At 42.3% G+C, this 11,050-nt stretch overlaps 1 protein-coding gene across 1 annotated transcript; it reads left to right on the forward strand.

Annotated features, from left to right (window-relative positions):
* Window positions 1–137: 137 nt before the first annotated feature.
* Window positions 138–3,433, forward strand: faap24 (FA core complex associated protein 24). The gene is made up of 4 exons (XM_041996307.1): window positions 138–420; window positions 1,456–1,598; window positions 1,685–1,840; window positions 3,066–3,433. Exons 1-4 carry the CDS (start codon window positions 318–320, stop codon window positions 3,324–3,326), a joined length of 663 nt encoding a protein of 220 aa, XP_041852241.1. The 5' UTR covers window positions 138–317; the 3' UTR covers window positions 3,327–3,433.
* Window positions 3,434–11,050: the final 7,617 nt, after the last annotated feature.

Consider the following 11,050-nt stretch of genomic DNA (forward strand, 5'->3'; position numbering starts at 1 on the left):
AGATAGATAGAGAAGTGTGGTTGACGGTGTAGTTCAGTAGGTGGCGGTAGAGGGATAGAATGTGAACTAAACAGTCCACGAAGAAGAAGCAGGAAGGCCTTTTTCCTTCTGGCCTGTAGGTGGCAGCATAGAAGATACACAATTCACAGAAGACCAGAAGAAGACGTTGTTCCGGTCTGGAGGTAAATTAAAAACTCAGTCAGGGGAAGTTTTTGTGGGAAGTGTAGTTGTTTTCTTCATGTGTTAATCTGTCGGGAACTCTTTATCCTCTGGCCGGTCGGTCGTTGTCCGGATGAAGCTTCTCTCTGTCCCGTTAAATGGAGTCTAAACCAGCAGTTTCCCTTAACGCTGGTCCTCCTTATGGGCACATCGTGTGCAGCGAGAAATGGAGGAATTCTTCTCTAATTCAAGGATTAAAAGGTATTTATGATTTTAGTGACCAGTAGCATCACAGCTCAAAACCTCTGATGTTCCCGAGAAATAATAATGATGCTGCAATAAAACTAAAATCTATTGATGCATAAAATGTAAGTAAATAAGTCACTCTTCAACAATGTGCCAGAACAAACAAACGTGTTCAACATGAAGTATGTTAATACATCTAAATAATCTAAATATACAAATGTGTGTGTTCACAGTTGCTAAGATAAAAGGGTAAACCTATTAATGTGGGTTATTATAATGTTTAACAAACAGGGGGAAAGATAATAACCCAAATGAATGTGTTTACTCTGTATATGACTGGGAGGGGTCAGACAGCTCACCTGGTAGAACAGGTGTTCTGTATGTGGGGCTGCAGGTTCTTATCGGGTCCTTAAGAAAAAAGTCACTGTGGTTCTTTATTTTTGTGCACTGTATCGTTATTTCAATATAAAAAAAAAAACAGAAATAAGTAAATAGATCTATCTGGAAAGAAGTTGGGGGTGAAGTTGCAGTGAGATTCTTCTGTTCTATTTTATTCTATTCTACAGTCCTTTGGCAGATGTTTTTCTCCATCAGATTACATCTGAGAATAAGAACAACACAAGCAAGAATTCAAACTAGAAGGGACGTCATCATTCAGTGTTAGATTAAACATAAACGTTTTCCATAGAAGGCTGAGGTTGCAGCGTCCTTTTTAACGTTGTAAAACAGCAAACTGAAAGGGAGACGAACACTGATGTCCTGGAGTGAAGCAGATTGTTTAGATGGCACTAAGATCTGCTTTGAGACACAACATCTGATTGGTTGTGTTTCCTCCTGTTATGGGGATAACAGTTAAATTTTTTTATCCCTCGTGTCTCTGAGAAGGAACAAACCTGATGTTTTTAAATCTAAAATGTATGTTGGGAACCATTTGCTCTTTAAGAAGCTTTTTGTGTCACATGAAGAGTGCCACAGCACCCTGACATGATCTGTGTTTCTGAACATCTCTGTGAAGAAGACCTCCCTAAACAAGCTGAGTTTCTGCTGTAGGTGGAGATGTGAGGATCCTCTTTGAAAATGAACTTGACGTAGCAGATTTCCTCCTTCCCAACAAAACCAGCATCCTGTACGTGTCTGAGTGTGACATCGTAGCAGGAAACGGCTACAAGAGGAAGCTGGTTCGCTACCGTAACGTATGAAGCCAGACCAACCAGATCTATGTTGGCTTCTCTGTGCTCTTTTCTCTTGTCTGAAGCTGCTTTCTTTCTGGTGTTTTCAGGTCAGTAGCAGCTTCCTGCAGCTGGTGTTGGTGGAGAGGACCAGACTCAGTGAGCAGTACTTCTCTGCTGTGCAGACCTTTGTGGCGTTTGACTTGGATCTGTCTCTGCTGCCGGTAGGCGGGCAGACGGAAGCCTCACAGCTCATCACTCAAATCGTAAGTATTTAAGATTATCAGTCGAGTCAACTCGAGGGTCGTGGCAAGAAGTAGAATTCAGTCTTCCAGTGTGACATTTGAAGCTTGTCGGTGGTAATACAGACTAGTTTCTTTTCACCAGGTCCGCATATTGTGTGTCTCAGACCAGCAGCTACGTTCTGCCCTGTGTGGTCTGGAAAAAATTAGTCTAGACATTTTGTTTTCACGTTGAAATCCGCGTCAATAAAATGAATGTAGCGTGCGATTGCTATACGGCCCTATAGGGCGGCTTGACCACAGGTCCGTAGTGGTGGCGAAACATCGGACTGTAGCCACGTCCTTCACAACACCCTCATCATCCTCATCTTACAAGGCAGGAAGAGACACTCTACTAAAATGGTGGTGAGATGGCAGTGATACCGTTTGTCCAACGTGTTGATGAGTTTCTTAAATCCTGAGTTGTTCTCTGTGTTAACTGAGAAAAAAGTTCTGTTTGTTTATAACGTTTGTTGTGTTTCTGGGAGCTGGTGGATTATTTAGTCACGACTGTGCAGGGGTGTTGGCAACTCACATTAAATAAAACCAAAGAGGTCGGCAGCTGTGGGAGGAGTCTGCAGCTGTGGGAGGAGTCTGCGGCAGTGGGAGGAGTCTGCAGCAGAGCGCTGCAATGCCGGCGGCGCTCGATTTGCAACTGAAAACACAAGAGGAAACTGCGAAGGACAAAAGTAATTTTTATGATCGTTATAAACCCAGATTGTAATTGTGATTAAAATTTGATTAATCGCCCAGCCCTAATCCAGAGTAAAAAAAGACGGTGGAGTCGACTAAACCTGTCAGAGCATCCAGATAGAACTCCTGAGTTCCTTGGTGCTGCTTTAAGTGAGGAACATATAATAATGGAAGCTTATGAATAATTATGTTTATGGAAAGAGATAAATGGCTGCAAAGATAAAAGAGCAAGAAAAAGCTCAGCAGACCATGATGCTCTGATTGGACCAATAACAGAGACGCTTCCAGGGGGAATGCAGACGCAAAGACTCGTGGGAAATGCAGCAGAAACGGACCTTTCTGTGCTTTTGGTTTCAGTTGTGTGTATGAGTTGTGTGTTTCAGTGTGTGTTTCCTGTTGTAGTCGCAGTGTTGAGTTTGTGGTGTTGCATTCATCGTGTTGCATTTTAAGGCATCAGGGTAGATTTGATGGTTTGTAAAGGAACAGAGGAAAATCTTTTTCGTCTCTATGTCTCCAGGTTCATGGGGAAGCCAGAGAGAAGCCTTTCAGAAGGAAGAGTACGTGTCGGCTGCTGGACCCGCTGGTCCTGGCTCTGGTCCAGCAGATTCCTGGGGTGGGCAGGGTCAAAGGTCAGACTCTGCTACAGAACTTCTCCACCATCCAGCAGCTCTGTAACGTCTCTGCTGCTGAGCTGGAGACCGTGGTGGGTCAGGCCAGCGCCCAGCAGATCCACAGCTTCTTCCACCAGAACACTGCTGGTCAGACTGGTTTTCAGTGACCACCGGGCTGAAACCAGAGTAGTCTGGACTCTCTTCTGTAATGTTTTCGGTGCTGAGCATCGGTTTTTCTAATGTCCAGTTTATAGGAGTTTAAGAAAAGGTGTGATTAAAGAATAAAACTACATAAACATGTCGGAGAGGATCTTTTCTCTGATGAAACATCTCTGAGTGGAACTGGAGGAAAAATGAAGTAAGCTATGAATATATCTTAGACAGGCTCCAGCATATGTGACGTAATAATCAGAGAGTAATTAATCCTCTAGAGCAGTGATCCCCAACCCTGGTCCTCCCGGCCCACTATCCTGTAGTGATGGGATGTTCGGCTCTTTTGGCTCCGGAACGTTCTTAATTTAGCATCTTTTTTAGTCCCATAATTTACCTTAACTTCTCAAAAATGAATCAATTGTGTTTTGAAAACCCTTTTGTGTTCAGCATTTTTACAAGAAGCCATATATTTGCCTCCTTTTCTGCATTTATTGATACAAAACCACTACTTTTGTTTACCATTTCAACAAAAATCTTATATTGCACAAATGAACAAAAAACAGCAAAAAAAATCCAGAAAACAGAGCGAGAACCAAACTCAAAGCAGCATCAATGTCCTCGATGCAGGCCGGCATTCAGAAACAGAAGATGCCTCATCTTGGAAGCTGATCCGGTTTCTCTCTGTCGGGGTTTGATGAGACGACGCACTCACGCTGTCGGCTGTCTCACTCGCAGTGTAGCGCCTTATATCCTCTCTGTTTCACATGATGGTATGATCCTATATCCTCACATGTGATTGGCCGCCTGTCCATGCGGGCCAATCCAAACAAAGCAGTGTCGTGGGCGGAGCTGGAGCTGAGAGCTAAACATGCAGCAACACACGGCACTACTGTCCTGCAGGTACTAGATGTTTACCTGCTGCAACACACCTGATTTAAATTAAATGGATCTCTGGAAAGGTACAAGTTTGCTATTGAGCCATTAATTTGAGTCACGTGTTTTAAAGCAGAGAAGCATTGAAAGGCTGCAGGGCCATGAGGGCTGAAGATGGAGAGCCTTGTTTTGTAAAGGGATATAAATAACCTCATACTTGTCTTGGTGATTTAAAAATGTCTTCAGGAATCATGACTGTCTCTTTACCGATTCATGATGGAAGTCCTGCAGATTATTTATATTACTAAAACCTGGTAGATGGTTTAGGTCCACGTTCCTGATAATATCTGTGTTGCTGCGTTTTATTGTTTGAATTAATTCATTTTATACACACTGCTCACATAAAGACAGTTAATTTTCTATAATGTCAGATGGACCTAAAATCCACTAAAACCTTTAAAGGTGAACTTAATTTGACTTTCCCTAAATTTCTGAATGCACGTACTACTGTTTAATGTTTAAAATGGAGTTTTATTGAACTGTATCTCACCAACATGCTGTAGAATTAGGTGTTTATACTCTGATGACTGGGATGGGACCTACAGCAGGGGTGGAAGCTCATGGTATTACTGGAATGCTGTAACTGAAATTAAGGTGGGGAAAGAAGATGGGGAGCCCCATGTCTCACCGTAATAAACCAAACTTTTCAAAAGCTTCACCAAAACAAATAGATACCGAGATGTAAAAAAAAAGAAACAGACATTTTCTGTCCCACTGATGTGTTGCATGACCCACTAGGAATCACAGACCAGGTGAGCGCCCACTCAGCCTTTTACAAGCCACTGAGAAGAGCAGCACTGCAGCGTAGGTCAGAAAGAAGCAGAGCTTTCATTCTGATGGCTTTTATCCAGTAGATTGAAATCACATTGTCTGTCTTCTGGAGCTGCAGAAATCAGTGATGGTGGTGATTGTAACCATGGTGATGAAGCTGTTATTATTGTTACCACATTATAGTTCTGTTAGATCATTTGTTTTGATGAAAAGCAGCATAAACTGTTGACAGACCACAGCTGTTGCTGCCATCTACTGGAAAACACAAATATTGCTCTTAAAGATGCTTGGAGCTGCAAGAGCTGCTAAACATGACGGCCAGTTCTGCACATCCTCTCTTCACAACACAGTTCAGTCAGAGGCTTCTTCAGGTCAGGTGGAACACTAAGGTTCAAGCTGTCATACCTACAGCAGACATCAGGCTCTGGAATAATGTTTGTTTTGGATTTTTTTTTAGTTATTTATAACAAATAAATAAATTATTAAAAATAAAAAAAGAGATCTTACTACATCATCCTAAAAGAAAAACATTTCTGCAGTGATGACACTGAAGCCTAAAAAACATATTCCTACTTTTAAAAGAAAAAGAAAATTGCTTTATTAACGCCCTGATGAGGAATTATTTCATAGTTGTTTTCTTTTTTAAAAATTAGAATAAGAGAAAATACTTTATTTCTGAGTCTGTGCAGATCCTTCCGCCAGAGGGCAGCAGGTTACAGAGGCTATGACCAGGATGTAATGGATCCCGGAGGATCCACTTCGCCCTGTTTAGCCACTAAATGACAGCAATGTCTTCCAGGGAGGTGGGGTGGGGGCTGCCAGTGACTTTCATTGCTGCTTTTATGACCCCCTGCAGAGCTTTCCTGTCCTCTCCAGTGCAGCCAGCATACTACAGAGGTTAGCACACTCGACACTGTGAAACAGTAGAAAGTTCTTAGCAGATTTGCCTCCCGGTGACACTTCCTGGGCATTCTCAGGAAGTGCAGTCTCTCCCGAGCTTTGCTGACCACTGCTGCTGTGTCGGTGTCATGTGAGGTCATCAGCCACATGAACACCCAGAAACCTGAAAGAGGGGACCCTCTCCACGCCGACACCGTTAACCTGCAGCGGGTGTGGTCTGCTCTCCTCTTCCTCCAGTCCATCGCCATCTTCTTCGTTTTGTTGGTGTTCAGTAAGAGGTTATTTGCTGAACATCACGTGAGCAGCCTCTGGACTTCCTCCCTGTACGCCGTCTTATTGCTGCTGGAGATGAGACCCAGCACTGTGGGGTCATCGGTGAACTTGATGATGATGTTTGAGTTGTGGAGGGGGACACAGTTACGAGTGTAGAGCTTGAACAGGAGGGACTCAGCACACATCCCTGAAGGGAACCTGTGCTGAGTGTACGAATGGAGGACGTGTGAGGCCCCACTCTGATTCCAGGCGCAGGTGGCTAGTGGGAAGTCCAGGTCAGTCTTCTTCTTGATGAGGATGTTCGCCAGGATGATGTTAAACACTGTGCTGAAGTCCACAAAAAGCATCCTGACACAGTTTCCGTTTTCCTCCGTGTGGTTCAGAGCAGTGTGGAGCACAGTGCCGTCAGCTGTTCACCTCTTTGCCTTGTAGATCAAAGCTTGCAGGTAGATGGCCCCTACTAGCTTCTCAAAACACTTCATGACCACAGAGGTTAGTGCTGCCCGTCTGTAGTTATTCAGGCTGCCTATTGTGGGTTTTTTGGGGACAGGTATGATGGTGGCTGCTTTCAGGCAGGATGGGACGGTGACCTGTTTCAGGGAGGTGTTCATAATCCTCATCAGGACCCCTGATAGTTGGTCTGCACAGGCCCTCAGTACTTTGCTCGGTATTCCTGACTTGCTGCTTTGTGGGGGTTTACAGCTTTCAGGACCCCTCTGACCTGATGTTGCAGCTCGAGCAGATGGTTGTAGGAAGGCCTTAAGGTCAGGGGAGCAGTGTGCAATCTCTCTGCCTCAAAGCGGGTGAAGAAGAGATTTAGTTTTGATGCCCCTCCTCACAGTCGCTCTGGCCACGGCATAAGCAACCTGGTCCCCAGTTTTAAAAGCAGTCTCAGCTGTCATCAGAGACTACACCTCTGTTGTTATCCAGGGTTTCCAGTTGCTAAACACTCTGAACTATTGGTCCACTGTGAGGTTGTATGTGCACGTTTTAATGTAAAACTGAACAGTTTCAGTGTATTCATTTAACTCCAAGCAATCAAAGACAGTCCAGACTGTGTTGTCGACAGTCCTAGAGTTGGCAGAGTGCTCCTTCTATCCAGGTTTTCACAGTCCCCCTGACTGGCTGGATGCTTCTCCTGGGGGGTTTATAGGCTGGGACAATGAGCAAGATGTGGACTGAAAGGCTCAGGTGGAGTAGGGGTGTTGTTTTGTATACCTCTTTCAGGTTTGAGAAAACCTGGTCGAGTATGTTTTAACCTCTGGTGGGACCTTGTACATATTGCACAAACTATGGTGCCACAGTAAATGCCACCTCGGGATAAGCCTTGCGCTGCCTCGTAGCACCGGGGAGTACATAGACTGCGGTGACAAGCTGTTAACTCTCTCTGCAGATAAGAGGGCCTACGTAGAGCGGTCAGAGTCTCAAGTTCAGGAGAACAGTGGATGTTTATAATCCGGCTGTTTGTACACCAACCTTTTAAATATATAATTAACTGGCAATCATATTGTTCAGTAAGGCCATGCTTGTCATCTTTCTGTCTCAATATAATTCATCCTGTTTTATTCACTGGAAGCAGTTTCACTGAGCTGTATACTGTCTGTTGCATGGTTTAAATGATGCTAAAGACCACTTTGACTGTACACCTTAAAAAAATAAAAAAATAAATAAATAAATAGATGAATAAAAAATTCTATGTGAATTTAAAGTTAGTCAACACACATAAATAAAACTTAATAAAACTCAAATTTAAATGAGACTTTCAGTAAAATCAGGGTTCAGCTGCAGGATATATGTGATAGGATGGAGATCTTAAATGGTTTTAATGAACATTTCGTGTCTTCTGGCTCTTTGTCTGACTCGGAGAGAGCTGTCTCTGTGAAACCCTGCACAGATTTACCAGATTTCTCAGATGTTTGCTGGTGAACTTTTCGATTTTGTACCTCTCTCAGTTCAGGAAGTTCATAGAACTCTTAAAGATTTAGATTATTAAATCATGTGGCCCTAATTTATTAGATCCATACTTCTTAAAACTGGCAGCTGATTTTGTGGCAGAGCCTCTTACAATCCTGAAATCAGCTTTTGTTCTCTCTCTATTAAAAAAGTGGTGACCCAGTGATTTTAACTAACTATGGCTCTAAATCTAACCTTTCAGTTTTGGCCAAAATTCTTGAGTCTCTTGTGAGTGATCAAATAAAGGAGTTTTTATATTCAAATCACATTTTATCTAAGTTTCAGTCTTCAGAAAAAAAGGACACAGGACAGGAGGTGAGGACCCAAATGCAGACTGATGAGGCAGGAGACGGACAAGCGTGATTATCCAGGGTTTAATTTCAAAGATCAAGGTAACCGAAACAGCATGAACAACATTGGGCAAGGGAGGAACTAACGTGGCACAGGTGAAGTGAATGAGCTAATTAACCAGGTGAACTAATTTGCAGAAACTAGAAAACACAGAAATAAACATGACCCTAAACAAGAAACCAAGAAGATAAACCACGAAAACAACAAAACTCAGACACATGAAACAAGAACATACACCTTGAACCATGACACAGCTGTGAGGAAGGTGGTGAATAACATTATTCGTAAAGACAAGAAACTACATTGTGCATAATTTTTTATTGATTTGTGAAAAGCATTTGACACTGTGGACTATGATATTTTAAAATTTAGACTCTTTGAATTGGGACTATCAGAGCATGCAGTTGCTTGGTTCACAAATGATCTCAGTAAAAGGACCCAGTGCATTAAACATGATGGTATGTGTTCAGAATTTGTTCACACGGTGCTGGAGTGTTCGGTTTTAGATCCCATTTATTTATTTTTTATGTAAATGGTCACATTTATGTAGAATTTTTCATTAGTACTGAATATTGGATTTCTGCCCTTTCATGGGACATGTAAGTGATCAAACTTAAGTGCACCTACCATGGTAGGATGTTTTATGAGTATCATCATCTGGAAAACTGGAAGCTTAGCCCAGCTCAGGAGGATCCCTTCAGACAGAATTCACTCAGACAACAAGAAGAAGAGAGTACAGAGAGAGGGGAAAACTACAGACTTTTCTCCAGACTACTGAGCAATCTGACCCTCAGCCGAACAGAACACTGCACATAAAAAGCTGGAATGAATTAAATTTCCAGATGAGAAGAGACGACAACTGGAAAACTACTTGTGTATTTGAACTGAAACAGCCCGTAATGTTGAAAATATCTGAAAAAGTTGAGATAACTTATGTTCACAGGTGGCTTCTTAATGTAAGTGGGCACTTTCTTTTTTTTACTAAAACACTTTATAACTGGTTGCTTTACGTAGGTAAGTAACTGTATTAATCATTTATTCATTTTATTAGTTGGGAAGTCTTTATTCTGTCCATCCATCATTCCAGTGCAGGGTAGCGGGAGCTGGAATTTGTCCCAGCACTACCAGATGAGGGGCAGGGGACACCTGGACAGGTCACATGTCCATCACAGGACCAACACAGAGAGGTGGACTGCAATGGAATGAGCGACTACCTGTGTCACTCCTAGATGCCATTAGTATAAGGCCTGAGAGCGGCGCTGCAACACTTCCAGGTATACATCTGAAACTGAGAAGACATGAGGCATGCTCACATACCAAAGAGGTAGCAGAAGAGGACGGAGGTCTGCTCTCACATGGTTCTGGTTCTGGACTGAAGTCTCAGAGCATTTCTGTTTTCTGGTGAACCAGCCACGTTCACACCAGTTTAACCAGAACCAAACATCAGCAGTTTGTAGATTTTGTCAATGGTTTCCCAAAATAAACAAATCTCAAGTTCAGATGACTGAATGTTGATGTATGGGAGCGGAGGCGGTACTTGGTTGGCTTGGTAGCTGGAAAGATGGATATTAACGCCACATCAGCTCCACTTTGGCTTTTTCTGTCATTGTATTCCTTCACTTTCTGAATATTATTGATTGATTGGTTGTTTCTGTTTATTTAAACTTTATTGAAACATAGTGTGTAATACGGCACAAGTCGATGTCAACACTGACAGCCAGTGTTGTGAAAGGGTTCTAGGACGGTTGTGTCACCAGGTTGTAAAAAGATGTGTGTAAGTTGTTCACACAGAGGAAAAGGAGCGATGTTTGCAGAGATATTAATTGTGGGAACCATTTCAGAAGAGCAGCAGTTTCAGACTCCAGAAATGCTGGTTTTGTGTGGATAAAAACGTTCACACGATGAACACTTGTAGCAGAATCACCTGAACTTGGCTCCAAAATCTAAAAATTAATGTGCGACATAGGTGAGACACTCTCTCTACCAACCTCAAAATGGGAATAGGACTTATCCATCAACCCTAGTCAAAACCAAAATGTTTAAGTTGTTGCTAGTATGTTCACATTGATTAAGTATCCAAATATATATTTTCTACAATATATGCGTACAGTAGGGTATATTGGAGGGCTGGGCTGGGGCGGTGGGCAATCCCTCATCTGCATGTCATTCAGCTCTGCAGATGCCTGGTGACGATTCAGGTGTGCTGGAGAAGGGAAGAAAAAGGGCACCCCTGTTCTAATTTGCAGCACATCTTTTTTATTTTCAAGAAAAACTGGTTTTATTATTGGGTATTTTTTCCTCATGACTACAACTTTATAACAGTCGGTAAAGATAATATAAAAATAACAATAATGAGCAGCTTAGCAGAAGTTTAATTTTTACCATTTTGATACTTCAGTGTTTACATTTTAATGTGGATTTTTAAAATACATCTTATGAATCTTTTTATTATTATTATTATTTAAAAGCTTCTGTCTATGTAACATTTCTTAATATGAATATATGATTTTAAGCTGTGATGCAGTGTTTCTTTTGTCTTCAGCTAAAGGACGAACAG

Source organism: Melanotaenia boesemani, chromosome 10, assembly GCF_017639745.1.
Source record: "Melanotaenia boesemani isolate fMelBoe1 chromosome 10, fMelBoe1.pri, whole genome shotgun sequence".
Classification (NCBI taxonomy): Eukaryota; Metazoa; Chordata; class Actinopteri; order Atheriniformes; family Melanotaeniidae; genus Melanotaenia; species Melanotaenia boesemani.

What these genes read in the sequence shown, in the direction of transcription:
- faap24 (XM_041996307.1), top strand. Translation starts at nt 318, where the DNA reads ATGGAGTCTAAACCAGCAGTTTCCCTTAACGCTGGTCCTCCTTATGGG. An exon ending in AGCTGGTTCGCTACCGTAAC is followed by an intron (nt 1,599 to 1,684) that starts GTATGAAGCCAG and finishes TGGTGTTTTCAG; the next exon opens with GTCAGTAGCAGCTTCCTGCA. An exon ending in CACAGCTCATCACTCAAATC is followed by an intron (nt 1,841 to 3,065) that starts GTAAGTATTTAA and finishes CTATGTCTCCAG; the next exon opens with GTTCATGGGGAAGCCAGAGA.